Source organism: Salmo trutta, chromosome 34 (assembly GCF_901001165.1).
Source record: "Salmo trutta chromosome 34, fSalTru1.1, whole genome shotgun sequence".
Taxonomy (NCBI): domain Eukaryota; kingdom Metazoa; phylum Chordata; class Actinopteri; order Salmoniformes; family Salmonidae; genus Salmo; species Salmo trutta.
In genome coordinates, this window is record NC_042990.1 from 36546075 (window position 1) to 36566041 (window position 19967).

The following is a 19967-nucleotide window of genomic DNA, read 5'->3' on the forward strand; positions in this document are numbered from 1 at the left end:
CTATACTAACTACATCGTAACTACACCGTAACTACACCGTAACTATACTAACTACACCGTAACTACACCGTAACTACACCGTAACTACACTAATGTTGCGAATCACACAGTAGGTGTGAGCTACTCTCACTTTAAACCAAAATGTGTATTCAGCTATCCTGTCATTCATACATTGTAATCAAACCCAAAGTTGAAAGTGATTTATAGTACTTAACCATACTTTTAAGCCACACTATAGTAAAACAAAGTGATATTGCTCTGGATAACTTCATAACTCAACTGTTTCTTCCCACGGTGTATGGCTGTGCTTTATCCTAACTGGTGTTCAGCTGTGTTTGTTGTGTTCTATCCTAACTGACGTTCAGCTGTGTTTGTTGTGTTCTATCCTAACTGGTGTTCAGCTGTGTTGGTTGTGTTCTATCCTAACTGACGTTCAGCTGTGTTGGTTGTGTTCTATCCTAACTGGTGTTCAGCTGTGTTGGTTGTGTTCTATCCTAACTGACGTTCAGCTGTGTTGGTTGTGTTCTATCCTAACTGACGTTCAGCTGTGTTGGTTGTGTTCTATCCTAACTGGTGTTCAGCTGTGTTGGTTGTGTTCTATCCTAACTGACGTTCAGCTGTGTTGGCTGTGCTTTATCCTAACTGGTGTTCAGCTGTGTTTGTTGTGTTCTATCCTAACTGACGTTCAGCTGTGTTGGTTGTGTTCTATCCTAACTGACATTCAGCTGTGTTGGTTGTGTTCTATCCTAACTGGTGTTCAGCTGTGTTGGTTGTGTTCTATCCTAACTGACGTTCAGCTGTGTTGGTTGTGTTCTATCCTAACTGACGTTCAGCTGTGTTGGTTGTGTTCTATCCTAACTGGTGTTCAGCTGTGTTGGTTGTGTTCTATCCTAACTGACGTTCAGCTGTGTTGGTTGTGTTCTATCTTAACTGACGTTCAGCTGTGTTGGTTGTGTTCTATCCTAACTGACGTTCAGCTGTGTTGGTTGTGTTCTATCCTAACTGACGTTCAGCTGTGTTGGTTGTGTTCTATCCTAACTGGTGTTCAGCTGTGTTGGTTGTGTTCTATCCTAACTGGTGTTCAGCTGTGTTGGTTGTGTTCTATCCTAACTGGTGTTCAGCTGTGTTGGTTGTGTTCTATCCTAACTGGTGTTCAGCTGTGTTGGTTGTGTTCTATCCTAACTGACGTTCAGCTGTGTTCTCTCATTATGTAATACGGTATAATTAACTGCCTTGTTACCTAAACCTACAGTGTGTTCTGTAACATGGACAGCTTCAGAGTAAAACACACTGTGTGTATATTAACTTGTTATGGATAGGGGGCAGTATTTTCACGGCCGGATAAAAAACGTACCCGATTTAATCTGATTATTACTCCTGCCCAGAAACTAGAATATGCATATAATTATTAGCTTTGGATAGAAAACACTCCAAAGTTTCTAAAACTGTTTGAATGGTGTCTGTGAGTATAACAGAACTCATTTGGCAGGCCAAAACCTGAGAAGATTCCAAACAGGAAGCGCCCTCTCTGACTATTTCTTGGCCTTCTTGATCATCTCTATCCAAAACAGGGGATCTCTGCTGTAACGTGACATTTTCTAACGCTCCCATAGGCTCTCAGAAGGCGCCAGAACTTTGAATGATGACTTTTCAGGCCATGGCTGAAAAACAGTAGCGCATTTGGATAGTGGTCGATCTGAGAACAATGAGACTGGGGGCTCGTGCACGAGAAGACTCCATGTTTTTATTTTTTCGTCTTTGAACGAAAACAGGGTTTCCCGGTCGGAATATTATCGCTTTTTTACGAGAAAAATTGCATAAAAATTTATTTTAAACAGCGTTTGACATGCTTCGAAGTACGGTAATGGAATATTTGGAATTTGTTTGTCACGAAACGCGCCGGGCGCTTCACCCTTCTTTACCCTTCGGATAGTGTCTTGAACGCACGAACAAAACGCCGCTATTTGGATATAACTATGGATTATTTGGAACCAAACGAACATTTGTTATTGAAGTAGAAGTCCTGGGAGTGCATTCTGACAAAGAACAGCAAAGGTAATCCAATTTTTCTTATAGTAAATCTGAGTTTTGTGAGTACCAAACTTGGTGCGTGTCAAAATAGCTAGCCATGATGGCCGGGCTATCTACTCAGAATATTGCAAAATGTGCTTTCACCGAAAAGCTATTTTAAAATCGGACACCGCGATTGCATAAAGGAGTTCTGTATCTATTATTCTTAAAATAATTGTTATGTTTTTTGTGAACGTTTATCGTGAGTAATTTAGTAAATTCACCGGAAGTGTTTGGTCGGAATGCTAGTTCTGAACGTCACATGCTAATGTAAAAAGCTGGTTTTATATAAATATGAACTTGATTGAACAAAACATGCATGTATTGTATAACATAATGTCCTAGGAGTGTCATCTGATGAAGATCATCAAAGGTTAGTGCTGCATTTAGCTGTGGTTTTGTTTTTTTGTGACATTATATGCTAGCTTGAAAAATGGGTGTCTGATTATTTCTGGCTGGGTACTCTGCTGATATAATCTAATGTTTTGCTTTCGCTGTAAAGCCTTTTTGAAATCGGACAGTGTGGTTAGATAAAGGAGAGTCTTGTCTTTAAAATGGTGTAAAATAGTCATATGTTTGAAAAATTTAAGTTTTGGGATTTTTGAGGAATTTGTAATTCGCGCCACGCCTATCATTGGATATTGGAGCAGGTGTTCCGCTAGCGGAACGTCTAGATGTAAGAGGTTGTACCGTGGCCCTCAGCCTGACTGACTGTCAATGCAGCACAACACACATCTGTGGAGCATCGTACTGCTCCCCTCCATCATCAGGACCACGAAATGTAGATCAGACATCTCACACTTTCTCCCGTCTGCCTCCCTCTCCCTCCTTCCCTCTCTCCCTCCTTCCCTCACTCCTCCCCCTCCTTTCCTCACTCCCTCCTTCCCTCACTCCTCCCCCTCCTTTCCTCTCTCCCTCCTTCCCTCACTCCTCCTCCTCCTTTCCTCTCTCCCTCCTTCCCTCACTCCTCCCCTCCTGTCCTCCCTCCCTCCTTCCCTTACCCCTCCTTCCCTCTCTCCCTCCTTCCCTCACTCCTCCCCCTCCTTTCCTCTCCCCCTCCTTTCCTCTCTCCCTCCTTCCCTCACTCCTCCTCCTGTCCTCTCCCTCCTCCTCCTTTTCTCTCCTCTCTCCCTCCATCTCCTCTCTCCCTCACTCCTCCCCCCTGATTCCCTCCCCCCCACTCTCCCTTCTTCACACCCACCCTCCCCACCTCTCCCTCCTTCGCACTCTCCCTACCCCTTCTTTCCTCACTCCCTCCTTCCCTCACTCCCTCCTTCCCTCACTCCTCCCCCCCTCCTTCCCACTCTCCCTCCTTTCCTCCCCACTCTCCTCCTTTCGTCCCCCTCCTCCCCACTCTCCTCCTTTCCTCCCCCTCCTTCCCACTCTCCCTCCTTTCCTCCCCCTCCTTCCCTCATTCCTCTCCCTCCCTCTCCCCCTCCTTCCCTCATTCCTCTCCCTCCTTTCCTCCCCTCCTTCCCTCATTCCTCTCCCTCCCTCTCCCCCTCCTTCCCTCACTCCTCCCCCCTCCTTTCCTCTCTCCCTCCTTCGCCAAGCCCGTCCTTCCCTCCTCTCCATTCTCCCTCCTTTCAACGCTCCCTCCTGTCCCCCCCCCTCCTTCCCACGCTCCCTCCTTTCCTCCACCCCACTGTCCCTTCTTCACACCCACCCTCCCCACCTCTCCCTCCTTCGCACTCTCCCTACCCCCCTTTGTCCCCCCCCTCCCCATCCTTTCCTCCCCCTCCTTCCCACTCTCCCTCCATTCCTCCCCCCTCCTCCCCCTCTCCCTCCTTCGCTCACCCCCTCCTTCCCACTCTCCCTCTTTTCCACTCTCCCTCCTTTCCTCCCCCCTCCTTTCCTCTCCAATCTCCCTCCTTCCCCCTCCTCCTTCCTACTCTCCCTTCTTTCCTCCCCCTCCTTCCCACTCTCCCTCTTTTCCTCCCCCTCCTTCCCACTCTCCCTCTTTTCCTCCCCCCTCCTTCCCAATCTCCCTCCTTCCCCCTCCTCCTTCCTACTCTTCCTCCTTTCCTCCCCCTCCTTCCCACTCTCCCTCTACCCCTCCTTCCCACTCTCCCTCCTTTCCTACCCCCTCCTTCCCAATCTCCCTCATTTCCTCCCCCCTCCTTCCTCTCCCCCTCCTTTCCACTCTCCCTTCTTCGCACTCTCCCTACCCCCCTCTGTCCCCCCCTCTCCCCATCCTTTCCTCCCCCTCCTTCCCCCTCTCCCTCCTTTCCTCCGCCCTCCTTCCCCCTCTCCCTCCTTCGCTCACCCCCTCCTTCCCAATCTCCCTCCACCCACCCTTACCACTCTCCCTCCTTCCCTCACTACTCCCCCCTCCTTTCCTCTCCTCCTCCCCCCTCCTTCCCACTCTCCCTCCTTTCCTCCCCACTCTCCCTCCGACTCTCCCTCCTCCTTCCTACTCTCCCTCCTTTCCTCCCCAATCTCCCTCCTCCCCCCTCCTCCTTCCCTCCCCCACTCTCCCTCCTTCCCCCCCACTCTCCCACTCTCCCACCTTCCCCCTCCCACTCTCCGACTCTCCCGCCTTCCACCTTCCCCCTCCCACTCTCCCACTCTCCCACTTTCCCACTCTCCCTTCTTCCCCCTCCTACTCTCCCTCCCACTCTCCCTCCTTCGCTCCCCCCCTCCTTTCCCCTCTCCCTGCTTTCCCCTCTCCCTCCTTCCCTCAGCCTCTGTTCTGGGTCACTAATTCACACACAGACAGAGGCCATTGATCATGAGTACATCCCAAATGGCACCCTATTCCCTACATAGTGGATCCTGGTCAAAAGTAGTGCACTATATAGGGAAAAGAGTGTCATTTTGGACGCATCCCATGTCTGTAAGTAATACCAAGGCAACGGATGTAGGTGGATGTAAAGAGGTAACACACGGGCTGGAGTAGGGAGGCTTTCACTGGATGTGATGCACTTAAAGAGTATACTCACCACTTCTAGAGGCAGTCTTTTCAACACTTTAAACTGTTTTTTGGGGTCCAGTTTGTAGATATGTTTGTCTGTGATCAGCAAAGCTCGGTCTGTGCTTTTATTGAATCTGTTCATCTGAGAGAGAGTGAGAGAACGATATACGATATAATGATATATATAATGATATATAACGATATGTTTTTATTCTGCTCTACAATGACATCTTTAATGTAGAAATCAGAACTATCATGGATCAAACCAGCCAAAAACAGAAACCAGGACAGATATGTGAACACAAAGTTTAAACCTATTGAATTGATATTTGAGTCTCTACACAACTCCTCTTCATACTATGTCTGGATCCAAGTCTGGATCTGAAGTTAAAGGTTTTTCCAAAGAGGGAAAGAGCGAGAGACAGAGAGAAAGCAACTGAAACCTTTTCTTGGCAGTACAATACAGTAGGCTGTGTTTTCATACCTTCCTACAGAATCCAGAGAATATGACCTGGTTGTACTCGTCTTTGTTCCGGAGCTCTTGGGAGAATAATATGAAGTTGGAGCTGCTCCGATGACAGTCCCTCACCTGGAATCAAAGACACACATTATGGATGAGTCTCTTTAAAGTGCACTACTTTTGACCAGAGCCTTGTTTTTATTTAACCCTTATTTTACCAGATAAGTCAACTCATTCAGCAATGACCTGGGGAATAGTTACAGGGGAGAAGAATGAGCCAATTGGAAGCTGGGGATGATTAGGTGGCCATGACGATATGAGGGCCAGATTGGGAATTTAGCCAGGACACAAGGGGTTAACACCCCTACAATAAGCGCCATGGGATCTTTAGTGTCTACAGAGAGTCAGGACACCCCATTTAACATTCCATCCAAAGACAGCACCCTACACAGGACAATAACCCCTGGGGCATTGAGGAATAGTTAACTTATTTTACATCAGAGGAAAGAGCACCTCCTACTGGTCCTCCAACATTACTTCCAGAAGCATCTGGTTTCCCATCCAGGCACCAACCACAACCAACCCTGCGTAGCATCAGAGGCAAGCCAGCAGTTGGCTGCAGTGTGGTATGCTGCTAGCAATGGGACCTGCTCAAAAGTAGAGCACTATATAGGGAATAAGGTGCAATTTGGAATTATGCAATATATTACACTAGCCTGATTCACCATCCTAACCGCTACGCTCTCATTTCGGATGTAAGCTTGTGATATCAGGACAGTCTAACAAGGATAACATTACATGACCCCGTCTGCCTGCTGCCAGCTGGATAGCATCTCCTCATTAACCAGAACATTGTTCATAACCTTTCAAGGCCTCTTTCAAACTTATATCAGTGATTTTCTGAGACTAGCAGATCAAACACCAGAGCATGATAGAAATTATATTAGACACTGTCTTTGAGGTGAATTCAGAGATGGGACACGGTTTTTATGGCCGTCTAGTTGTCCTGTACAAGGCTTTTACCCACGTAAATTTGCGGTAAATGTGAACCTTTATCGGAATTTTAAGAAATAGCAATATGTAAAAGGATACAATCTAAAGCTCTGTTATTACAGAAAATACCTCACCACAGGCTCTTGAGAACATTCAGAGATTTAAGGTAGGAATGAACTGCATAACAGTATTTCACATTCTAAAAGGTTCTACAGTGCATTTGGAAAGTATTCAGACCCCTTGACTTTTTCCACATTTTGTTACTTTAAAGCCTTATTGTCACGGCTGCCTGAAGAATGGGACCAAGGCGCAGCGTGTGTTTCGTTCCACATTTTATTTAAACTGTGAAACTAGGCAAAACATACAAATAAACTCCTAAACAAAACAACAAACCGTGACGAAGAGGTGCAACATACACTTACTCAAAATACAATCTCCCACAAACCAAGGTGGGAAAAACAACTACTTAAGTATGATCTCCAATTAGAGACAACGATGACCAGCTGCCTCTAATTGGAGATCATCCCCCCAAAAAACGTAGAAATACAGAAACAAGAACAAGACTCCCCAAACATATGGAAGAAGGTACTCTGGTCAGATGAGACTAAAATTTAGCTTTTTGGCCACCAAAGAAAATGCTATGTCTGGTGCAAACCCAGCACCTCTCATCACCCCGAGAATAACATCCCCACAGTAAAGCATGGTGGTGGCAGCATCATGCTGTGGGGATGTTTTTCCATCGGCAGGGACTGGGAAACTGATCAGAATTGAAGGAATGATGGATGACGCTAAATACAGGGAAATCCTTAAGGGAAATCTGTTTCAGTCTTCCAGAGATTTGAGACTGGGACAGAGGTTCACCTTCCAGCAGGACAATGATCCTAAGCATACTGCTAAAGCAACACTCGAGTCGTTTATGGGGCAACATTTAAATGTCTTGGAATGGCCTAGTCAAAGCCCAGACCTCAATCCAATTGAGAATCTGTGATATGACTTAAAGATTGCTGTACACCAGCAGAACCCATCCAACTTGAAGGAGCTGGAGCAGTTTAGCCTTGAAGAATGGGCAAAAATCCCAGTGGCTAGATGTGCCAAGCTTATAGAGACATACCCCAAGAGACTTGCAGCTGTAAGGTGGCTTACAGCCGCTTAAGGTGGCTATACAGAGTATTGACTTTGGGGGGGTGAATAGTTATGCACGCTCAAGTTTTCAGTTTGTCTTATTTCTTGTTTGTTTCACAAAAAAATATATTTTGCATCTTCAAAGTGGTAGGCATGTTGTGTAAATCAAATCATATAAACCCCCCAGAAAATCTATTTTAATTCCAGGTTGTAAGGCAACAAAATAGGAAAAATGCCAAGGGGGTGAATACTTTCGCAAGCCACTGTAGCGTCATACCCAAAAAGACTCGAGGCTGTAATCGATGCCAAAGGTGCTTCAACAAAGTACTGGAGTAAAGAGTCTGAATACTTATGTAAATGTCATATTTCAGTTTTTTATTTGTAATAAATTTGCAAAAAATTCTAAAAACCTGTTTTTGCTTTTTCAGTATGGGGTATTGTGTGTACATGGATGAGGATGTTTTTTGATTAAGGCTGTAACGTAACAAAATGTGGAAGAAGTCAAGGGGTCTGAATACTTTCCGAATGCACTGTATATAGTGAATGTACAAGAATGTCTGGAATGTGGAATGAATGTGTTGAATCATCTGTAGTGTAAACCAATGGATTGACCATGATTGGCCATGATTGACCTGATGCAAGGGTCAATGAGATAGAGGAGTAGATAATTGAAAGCAGGAGATTGGGACGTTTGAGACGGTTGTCAAACACAGTTAAGCCTTTGTTGGCTCAGCTTATGACATGGGAGGAGGGTGGGGGGCAGAAGGGGGTTGAATAAGGTTCTAGGATATGTCTCAAATGGTACCCTATTCCCTATATAGTGCACTACCTTTGACTAGGGCCCAATGGACTCGTCAAAAGTAGTGCACTATTTAGGGAACAGGGTGCCATTTGGTATGCAGGCCTAGTCACAAGCCACTAGAAGACCAACTGACTGCCTCATTGACTGATTAACATGACCAGCCCTAATCACGGTACCCAGAGGGGCCTGTCATGGCTCCAACAACCAAACGTAATTTCATTAACCCTTTAACGAGTCATAAGTGAGACCCATTAGAATGGGACTCATTGTGACCGCCTTTGACTCAGCCAACCACAAGCTACTGGCCTTGTGGTTCATCACAAGCGTTCCTTCCTGCCTGCGATGGATGCTTCCGGAATGATGTCATTGTATCTCCCCATATGATGTATACTGGTCTGGGTCAGGGTGAGTGTGTGTATGGTGTTGTGTTGGTGTTTCTACATGCAGCACACTCTAGATTTTCTGGTGAAAGTTGCCCTCTCAGTTTCTGTGACATACAGTAGATACTCATTCCATTCATCAGGATTTTAGACCAACCGAGACAATGACTAAAATAACATAAACAAGGCATGAGGGTAGAAAGTAATCTTATGTGAGAAGTCTGATTTAGTATTTTGGCCCTCATGTAGGAGTGAAAGTATTGAACACACATGGCCGTGCTGTGTGAGTGACTCACATTAGCCAGGTAGTCTCTCTCCCAGGATCGACCACAGCCCCAGTCCTTCCTCTCCCCATTCAGGGCCCCCAGAGCAGCCACCTTGGCCCTTACCGCCCCCATGTCAGACTGTGGGATGTTCTTCACCATCTGCCACGCACGCCACCTTGGTACAAACCATGTAAAACACAGAATATATCAAAGATGTTGCAGAGAAAACGTATTTAGGTTATTCCTTTTCGTGGTTTCACCTTTTGAATTCTATAAAGATGGTCTGTGTATATAAAACCTGACAGAGATATATAGATGGTCTATATAGATGGTCCATATATTGGGCTCCCGAGTGGCGCGGCGGTCGAAGGCACTGCATCTCAGTGCTAGAGGCATCACTACAGACCTTGGTTCGATTCAGAGCTGTATCACAAACGGCAATGATTGGGAGCCCCATAGGGCGGCGCACAACTGGCCCAGCATCGTCCGTGTTTGGGTTATGCCGGGGTAGACCGTCAATGTAAATAAGAATTTGTTCATAACGGACTTGCCTAGTTAAATAAAATAACCAAAAAAATATATATATAAAGATGGTCTATATACAGTGTATTCAGACCCCTTTACTTTTTCCACATTTTGTTATGTTACAGCCTTATTCTAAAATGGATTAAATAAATAAAAAATCCTCATCAATCTACACACAGTACCCCATAATGACAAAGCAAAAACAGGTTTTTAGAAATGTTTGTAAATGTATTAAAAATGAAAAATCACATTTTCCCTATAGATCCTCTTAATCTCTGTCAGGTTGCATGGGGAGCGTTGCTGCACAGCTATTTTCTCATCTCTCCAGAGACGTTCGATCGTGTTCAAGTCTGAGCTCTGGCTGAGCAATTCATCTTTGGCTCGATCCTGATTAGTCTCTCAGTCCCTGCCGCTGAAAAACATCCCCACAGCATGATGCTGCCCCTGCCATGCTTCACCGTAGGGATGGTTCCAGGTTTCCTCCAGACGTGACACTTGGCATTCAGGCCAAAGAGTTCCATCTTGGTTTCATCAGACCAGAGAATCTTGTTTCTCATGGTCTTAGTCCCTTAGGTGCCTTTTGGCAAACTCCAAGCGGGGTGGCTTCTGTCTGGCCACTCTAAATCAAATCAAATTAATTTTAAAGGCCTGATTTACATTAGTATTCAGACCCTATGATATGAGTTTAGAAATTGAGCTCATGTACATCCTGTTTCCATTGATCATCCTTGAGATGTTTCTATAACTTGATTGGAGTCCACCTGTGGTAAATTCAATTGATTGGACATGATTTGGAAAGGCATACACCTGTCTATATAAGGTCCCACTGTTGACAAAAACCAAGCCATGAGGTTAAAGTAATTGTACGTAGAGCTCCGAGACAGGATTGTGTCGAGGCACAGACCTGGGGAAGGATACCAAAAAATGTCTGCAGCATTGAAGGTCTGCAAGAACACAGTGGCCTCCATCATTCCTAAATGGAAGAAGTTTGGAACCACCAAGACTCTTCCTAGAGCTGGCTGCCCGGCCAAACTGAGCAATCGGGGGAGAAGGTCCTTCGTCAGGGAGGTGACCAAGAACCCGATGGCCACTCTGAAAGAGCTCCAGAGTTCCTCTGTGAAGAGCGGGGAACCTTCCAGAAGAACAACCATCTCTGCAGCACTTCTCCAAATAAGGTATTTCTGTTTTTGAAAATGTCTACAAACCTTTTTTCGCTTTGTAATTATGGGTTATTGTGTGTTAGATTGCTGAGGATTTTATTTATTTAATACATTTTAGAATAAATAAATGTAACAGAATGTTGAAAAGGTCAAGGTGTCTGAATACTTTCCGAAGGCCCTGTAGATGGTCTATCTATATAAAGATGGTCTGACTTATTGTATTTGTCTATAGTGAAGAGAAGAAGTATGACAGAACGTAAATGCAGACTCCACACACACACACACACACACACGCACACACACACACACACACACACACACACACACACACACACACACACACACTGACAGCCACTCTTACTGTAGTTAGGATAGGATGAACTTTAATGTCCCAAGGGGAAAATTGCTTTAGACACACAGTACTGATGTATACAAAATGGACACTACATTACACACTCAACTTCTGCACATTCTATTCATCTGTGTGGGGGTTACCATGGGGACTGACTGACCTGCGGTGCAGCTTCTGCGTGATGCTGTGGAATTGTGTGAGTGCTGCCGGTGGCGTGGGCCACTCCACGCTTTTCCCATAGTCAGCCATGTTGCATACGTTGGCGAAGCGCCGCTCCACCTCCCAGAAGTGGACCTTGACCTTGTAACGCTTGTAGCAGCCCATGATGGCAAAGATGGCACGCATCCGCTGGCAACGCATCCTCGCCAGCGCCCCGCGCCACACCTGGTGGGGGGAGGGAGGGAGTGAGGGAGGGAGGGAGGGAGGGAGAAAAGGGGGCGAGAGAGAGGTTATAAAAACTGAAACATGTTCAAATGTACAACAGGTACCCCTCACGAGTTATCTTACTGAAGTGGTGAGTTGAGAAAAAGGTGCTAAAAACACTACAGTACATGAGTCACTAGGAAGAAAGAAGGGTGTCAGGCAGACTAGCAGTCAACACTTCAGGGGTTTGCCCAAATGGCACCCTATTCCATGTATAGTGCACTATGGGTTCTGGTCAAAAGTAGTGGACTATATAGGTAATAGGGTGCCATTTGGGAAAAATCTAAATCTTTCCAGAGACCGTCAGGGCTTCTTTTCCACTTAGAGAAGCTCCTCAGCTGGAGATTGACCCGGATGAATCTCTTCCCAAATGGTAACCTATTCCCAATATACAGTAGTGTACTACTTTTGACCAAGACCTATAGGGCTCTGGTAAAAAAGTAGTGCACCATATAGGGAATATGGTGTTATTTGGGACTCAATCCCTGGAGTGGGTCACAGAGAGAAAAGCAGGGTATTTAATTCACAATTGCAGAGCAAGAAGAGGGAAAAAAATGCTTAATTAAATGTTATGTAACGTTGGTTCTGATTGCGTTTATTATCCCAGTTATTGTTATCAGAGCTATCTCCACTTGACTAAGCAGATTAATTAATCACATTGGGTAGAATATGGCTGTGTCCGAAATGGCACCATATTCCCTACATAGTGCACTACTTGCTCAAAAGTAGCGCACTAGATAGGGAATATGGTGCCATTTGGGATTGATCCCATGACTGGGACCTAAATCATTGTCGAGCTGGAGACAAATGAAAATCGTATATTTTAAAGGCAGAGGTCTTAGTAGGAGGCTGCTGCTGTGTGGTTCAGATTGTGATGGCAAGCTGTCGATTGGGGTTTTAATTAGGACTCGCTGCCAATAGGAAAAAGGACATTCTCATCTATCTAAGTAGCTTAAAATTCAGGATAAAAGCCATGCTATTAACTGTAGAGTCACTGAGAACAAGGGTTTGTTCAGTAGGAACAAACAGGAGAAAACATTTGAAACAGAAAATGAGCTTTCTCACTGAACAGGTCCAGAAGAGGTATTACATCCTCTGCTTAAAAAAACATTTTCACCCGCTTTGTCTCTATTGAACACGACCCAGGTTGTAATCTAGCGTTTCACCATCACCGTAGCCTCTGGCCATTAGAAGGGGTTACCTTCTGTAGGAAGAGCACCAGGACGGGGATGAGAACAGCTCTCTCCTGCTCCAGGGTGAAGAGAGACTTTGGCGTTCGCACAAACAGCTTGGTGTGTCCATATGCGACGTCGTCCTGGAAACCATGCTGCGTGACAATAGCCTCCACTGCCTCCCTGTCTGTCTCCATCAGGTGGTTGGGCCAGGTGTACACACAGGTCATCTTATACCTACAGGACACACAGGAGGGGAGAAGAAGACTTCAGGATACAGGAAGTTGTGTTTTTGACATAATATAGAATTGCTTATTGTCATGACAACGAGTGACAAGGAGTTGGTATGATAGCACAAACAGACAGGCACTCAGGCTAGGAATCGACATTGGACAGATTCAAATTATTCCATTATACACATGGTTAGAACACAGACAGTCATACAAAACGTGTTATTCACATGTCAGAATGTCATTACATTCATGGACATTGACTTTAATTCCAGAAGAATGACTAATTCTTAGTGTAATGCTTTCACCCCAATGACTTTTGACCTCAGGGTATGCATGACCTCTGACCTCTGTAGGAAGCGTGTGTAGGCTTGGCGGTAGGCGAACCCTGCTCTTCGCACTCTGACATTCTCCAGCAGGCCCAGGTACGCCACCTGGTGTTGGCAGCGGGCATCGTCAAACAGCAGGGGAGACTTCATATCATTTGGCTTAATGCAGCGCACATAGTACGGCTCCTGCAATACACAGAGTAGTGGAACAGTCATACAGTGGTCATATAGTGTACATACTGTAATATTGGTAGGTAGCCAGAAGTTAAGAGCATTGGGGCAGTAACTGAAAGGTTGCTGGTTTGAATCCCTGGCCCGGCAAGGTGGGAAAATCTGCCGTTATACCATTGAGCAAGGCAGTTAACCCCCAACAACAACTGCTCCCCAGATTTCGATTAAGGCAGCCCCCTCCCCCCCCACCTCTCTGATTCAGAGGGATTGGTTTAAATGTGGAAGACATGTTGTAGTGGAAGGCATTCCGTTGTACAACTGACATGGTATCTCCCCTTAACAGTTCTAATATGATATGTTATATTATACTCTACTCGGGACAGCGCTTCCACGCTCACAAATAGACAAGTCCAAAAGCAATATAGTGTCAGACAGGAGAGAGACTAGTCGTCTGCGTAGACAACTTTCTAGAGATCAGACTGTACTGTACTCAGAGGTACATAGCCATGCCATAGAGGACTGAATATGCCTTGTGAAATTATGCAGAAATACATCCCAAGCAACATCTATCTATTAGAATGTCAATGCATCGTTAAACTCTAGCTCTGCCAAACTCACAGTGACTGTGATACAGTGAGAAACTATTCAACTTTGAAAATGTCATAATACTAAAGCTTTTAGTGCTTTTTATGACCCAAATTACACCCCATTTCCTATGTAGTGCACCACGTTGTACCAGAGCCCTATGGGAACATTTGGGAGGCAACCATTATCTATTTTCTCTGTTTTTAGTGTTCTGTGTTTTGCCTGATTTTTGTATTTATTATGCATCCCCATTAGCTGTTGCCAAGGCAGCAGCTTCTCTTCCTGGAATCCAAGCACATGAGTCACACGAGTCAGAGAATCCAGGTTGACATAACGTCCAACACATCTTCAAAAGCTGAGCAATTAGGTCATGCTTAGTTTACATTCATCCATCCGTCATCAATTAGGTCATGCTTAGTTTACATTCATCCATCCGTCATCAATTAGGTCATGCTTAGTTTACGTTCATCCATCCGTCGTCAATTAGGTCATGCTTATTTTACATTCATCCATCCGTCATCAATTAGGTCATGCTTAGTTTACGTTCATCCATCCGTCATCAATTAGGTCATGCTTAGTTTACATTCATCCATCCATTTTTATAAAAAGTACATAATATATCATTACACCACTTTTTCTACAAGAAAAATGTATAAGTAATTTGCCTATGTCCCTCTTTGAGGCACTTGACCATACGACTGGACAACAGTCCATACGACTGGACAACAGTCCATACGACTGGGCAACAGTCCATACGACTAGCTTGTTACTTGCCACCCATTCTGAAACTGACTGCAGCTTTTTGTTAAGTGTTGCAATGATTTCACCTGCTGTGGTAGCTGACATGTATAGTGTGTTTTATTTAACTAGGCAAGTCAGTTAAGAACAAATTCTTATTTTCAATGATGGCCTAGGAACAGTGGGTTAACTGCCTTGTTCAGGGGCAGAACAACAGATTTGTACCTTGTCAGCTGGGGGACTTGAACTTGCAACCTTTCGGTTACTAGCCCAATGCTCTAACCACTACGCTACCCTGAGTCATCAGCATACATAGACACACAGGCATTACTCAGAGCCAGAGGCAGACCATTAGTAAAGATTGAAAAAAAGTAAGGGGCCTAAACAGCTTCCCTGGGGAATGCCTGACCCTACCTGGAATATGTTGGAGAGGCTTCCATTAAAGAACACCCTCTGTGTTCTGTTTGACAGGGAACTCTCAATCCACAATATAGCAGGGGATGTAAAGCCTAACAGATACGTTTTCCCAGCATCAGATTATGATCGATAATGTCAAATACTGCACTGAAGTCTAACAAAACAGCTCCCACAAGCTTCTTATTATCAATTATTCAAGATTACGATGCTTGTCTTTCATAATTTGGTCAGTTATGAATGGATGTGTGGGTTCATAGTTTGTTGTTGGTATGTCATGCCTAAATTTGAGCGCTCTGCTATCTCCCTCCCTTCTGCCATCCATCAATGGCAATAAACGTCAATACATCAAAACACACATGGGCACGCACCGGCAAAAAAAAAACACACAGATACACACAGATACACGGGCACAAGTTTACGTCAAACAAATGTACGGATACCCAAACACACACACAGATCACCCCATCATAACAATTTAAGCTCAGTACATCAGAGACTTGAATAAGGAGGCAGGTAGGGAGAGGGAGAGGAGCGGAAAAGAGAAGCTAGGCGGGCGGGTGGGTGGTCAGATTGGGCACAGGTGTCCCCTTGGGACTCAGGAGGAGGGCAGCCAGTCCTTCAACATGACCTAAAAACACAGGAACTGCCGCCCAGCCCCCCCCCCCCCCCCCCCCCCCCCAGTTACCAGCCCAGTCCAGCCACACACAGACAGGCATCGCAACACGAGCAGGACGTCCCAAAATAATAGCAGAAAATGTCACAAAGTCTCAGTCATGGATACAGAGAGCTTTGAACCAGGAAGCCAGGTGGGTGGGTGATGCTCTGTGTGTGCGTGTATGTATGTGTGTGTGTGTGTGTGTGTTGTGTTGCTTCCCTCTCTTCTCCTGCTCTGAGCACCACCTGACAGACATACAGACAGGGATTAGTGCCCTACCGAACTCACTCTCGCTAGCTCCCAAAACAAAGGGCGCTTTATTACGTGGTCCCATTCACATACACATTCTCTCTCTCCATCATAATCCCTGAAAGGTCGTCAGCGTCTGACTGAACTCTCAAAAACAGACATTATTTTATCCTGTCTGACACATAAACGTTATCCATATTTCTAGGAGCCAGTTGATTTGGCCAGCTGTTAGAATCACAGGTGTGGCTAGTCCACAATGTTCAGAGAGAGAGAGAGAGAGGTAACGCTCATATTATTATTTAGAACTAGGTCAATGAAAACCATGGAGAGTGACAGAGGAGGGTAAAAACACACACACAGACAAAGAATCGCCTCCAGTGACCTTGATGTTACATCTGTTGCCTAGCAAAAAGGATGTCTTCTTTCACCCGAAAAGTTTGGAGGGGAGTTTTTGATTTCACCAAAATCCGATGATGAAAGCCCAGAACAATAAAAAGTATCTCTCTACTGAAGAATTGCCCTCATATCTGTTTTGTTTATTGCAACCAGCAACCAAGCATTGAGCAACCAAGCAGCACCAACCTTGCAGCCCAGTTTTTCCACTAGGGCCACAATGGAGTTCTTGAAGAGGGTGGCTGCCGTCAGGGGTCGCTTGGTGACCTCTGTGATGCTCAGCTGACCATCAGGCCACATCTCCTTCATCACAGGGTTGGAACTACAGCACGAGAGAACAGAGGGGGGGGGGGGCGGTGAGAGAGATATAAAGAGATACAGAGATATAGATATGGAGAGAGGTTATAAGAACGAACACAGGCTCAAAATAGTAAAAAGAGGGTTTGAACAGCTGAACGAAAGACAGGAGAGAGTACTGAAAAGACAGGATTAAGTAAGGAGGAGAGGAAAGGAGAGGAGTGAGGGAACTCATTTCCCGAGCTGTCAAGAAGTTTCTAATTTTGTAAAGTGTGTGTGTGTGTGTGTGTGTGTGTGTGTGTGTGTGTGTGTGTGTGTGTGTGTGTGTGCAGACGAGGCACTGCATTTGACACCTGTTAAACATGAGCCTCTTGAAATCTTGGTAGAGGGGGTCCTTGTTCTTGTCCAAAAAGCCCTCGATGGAATATCTGAAATAGACAGAGAGAGAGATGGAAGAGTGAGAGAAATAGAGCAAGCGAGAGTGAGAGCGACAAAGGGAGGTTATAAAAACGGAAACAGGCTGAAATGAGAACTTATTGAAGTGGCGAGTTAAAAATACTACAGTACATGAGTCATCACCACCATAAGTAACACAGAAACAGTACATAAGAGTGGCTATTGAAGAGGTCCTCATTAGTCCTCATGTCCCCTCACCTAACGGTAGACTATGCCTGCGTCCCTATGTAGTGCACTACTACTGCCCCATAGGGCTGTGGTCAAAAGTAGTGCACTACTACTGCCCCATAGGGCTCTGGTCAAAAGTAGTGCACTATGTAGGGGAAAGGGTGTCATTTGGGACACTATATAGCCAGCACCATCCCTTCTACACAGATGTAACACTTCTCTCTCTCAAATGAGTCAGGGAGTCTTCAGGCACAAGCTTAGAATAACACTCACAGTACATATTAGGATTGGAAACTTGGCAAACGGACACATTTCCAGGGCTTACATTTGAGAAACTGGAGAACATTGTGTTATGACGGAGTGAGTTGAACCACACACCACGGTATTTGACACAACTGTGTGGGGACTAGTTAGGAATAAACTCATTTAAAATATGGACGCATGGCGCAACCTGGTTACATAAAATGACATGCTGTTTCACTGGATTAGAGCCCCAGATGTGACAGGCTAAACCCTCAAACACACACACACACACACGGCTCCGGCATGGTACTGTGACTGTCTCTCCCTGTCTGTCACATCCGGACAGAGAGGCAGATGAAGTGTTAGTATGACAGATGTATTCCTGAGGCTGATTTTTGTGTGTGTGTGTGTGTGTGTGTGTGTGTGTGTGTGTGTGTGTGTGTGTGTGTGTGTGTGTGTGTGTGTGTGTGTGTGTGTGTGTGTGTGTGTGTGTGTGTGTGTGTGTGTGTGTGTCTCTCAAAACCACCTAACCAGATTCCAGGAACCTCTCTAGAGAGAACACAGTGCTGACGCCACAGCATCACACAATTGCTGCGGATTGGACGGTCCTACATTCATGCTGCGAACAGCTCGTTCCATCTCATCTCAAAGATGCCCCCGCCTGTTAGCTTGCACCATCCCGCCTGTTAGCTTGCACCATCCCGCTTGTTAGCTTGCACCATTCTTGCCATTCTCCTTTGACCTCACTCATAAACTGACTGGGTGTTTTTTTGTTTGTCGCACCGTTCTCGGTAAACCTTAGACATTGTCGTGGGAGGGACAAAGTAGGTCCGTGCTGGGCGGGCCATGGGATTGGGGGGGGGGGGGGTGACTGGGACATGGCAGGGTATATTTAGCAGGAGTAGGGGGTGGGGAGGGGAGTGGGGACTGTCACAGTTACAGAGGAACTGTGGGGACCTTATGGGGGGTGACAGCAAGGCTGAGGCCTGGCTGAGGAGAAGGCTGTGATAGAGAGACAGACAGGGGCTATACCATGACTGGGACAGACTTCCATCAGGAGCCTTGTCAAATTTAAACAACCTCTAATCCTATTCAGAGCCCTGGTCTAAAGTAGTACACTATATAGGGTATAGGGTGCCATTGGGCCCTGGTCCAAAGTAGTACACTATATAGGGTATAGGGTGCCATTTCAGATGCAGCCATCATCAGAGCCCTGGTCAAAAGTAGTACACTGCATGTACTCTTTGAAAAACAAAACGCTAACTAGAACCTAAAAAGGTTCTTCCATGTAAAAACCCAGAGGATTCTACATGGAACCCTAATGGGTTTTACCTGTAACCCAAAAGGGTTATCCTATGGGGAAAGCCTAAGAACCCTTTTGGAACCCAGTGTAGGGAATAAGCTGTCTGGTGCATGATAGTGGTTTGAGAGACAAACTCAGGGATTCAGGATGGATGAACGTAAAATAAACATGACCTAATTGATGACAGATGGATGAACGTAAACTAAGCATGACCTAATTGATGACGGATGGATGAATGTAAACTAAGCATGACCTAATTGATGACGGATGGATGAACGTAAACTAAGCATGACCTAATTAACGACGGATGGATGAACGTAAACTAAGCATGACCTAATTGATGACGGATGGATGAACGTAAACTAAGCATGACCTAATTGATGACGGATGGATGAACGTAAACTAAGCATGACCTAATTGATGACGGATGGATGAACGTAAACTAAGCATGACCTAATTGATGACGGATGGATGAACGTAAACTAAGCATGACCTAATTGATGACAGACGGATGGATGAACGCAAACTAAGCATGACCTAATTGATGACGGATGGATGAACGTAAACTAAGCATGACCTAATTGATGACAGACGGATGGATGAACGTAAACTAAGCATGACCTAATTGATGACGGACGGATGAACGTAAACTAAGCATGACCTAATTGATGACGGATGAACGTAAACTAAGCATGATCTAATTGCTCAGCTTTTGAAGATGTGTTGGATGTTATGTCAACCTGGATTCCCTGACTCATTACTCCTGGACTCGTTCAGGATTACCACTGGTCGAGGCTGAGCTACATGACTATTTCTGAAGGGAAATAGTCTTCTCTCCCTCTCTCCCTAAACTTGACAGCAATATAGATCCTGCAAAACCACAGTGTTAGCCAATGGAAGACCTTGGTACTGGATAAACACACATTGTCAGCCAATGGAAGACCCTGGTACTGGATAACAGTCTGGTCTACTCCCTCGTCTCTCCCTCCCTCCCTTCCCCTCTGTCTTCCTCAGAAAGACTATGTCCTGCTATTTCTAAAATTGAGGTCAGCACACTTTTTCAGTTTAGGTCCTGAAATACTTGTGCCAACAGT

At 45.4% G+C, this 19967-nt stretch overlaps 1 protein-coding gene across 1 annotated transcript in view; it reads right to left on the reverse strand.

Moving 5' to 3' along the window:
* Window positions 1–19967, reverse strand: part of LOC115174099 (unconventional myosin-Ig-like) — a 74755-nt gene that overhangs the window by 32305 nt on the left and 22483 nt on the right. The window contains exons 13-20 of the mRNA XM_029732773.1: window positions 17057–17131; window positions 16596–16728; window positions 13218–13384; window positions 12669–12876; window positions 11205–11428; window positions 9038–9182; window positions 5469–5573; window positions 5013–5126 (exon numbers count right to left, since the gene is read on the reverse strand). Of these exons, the coding sequence (XP_029588633.1) occupies window positions 5013–5126; window positions 5469–5573; window positions 9038–9182; window positions 11205–11428; window positions 12669–12876; window positions 13218–13384; window positions 16596–16728; window positions 17057–17131 (1171 nt within the window). The remainder of the gene's footprint in view (window positions 1–5012; window positions 5127–5468; window positions 5574–9037; window positions 9183–11204; window positions 11429–12668; window positions 12877–13217; window positions 13385–16595; window positions 16729–17056; window positions 17132–19967) is intronic.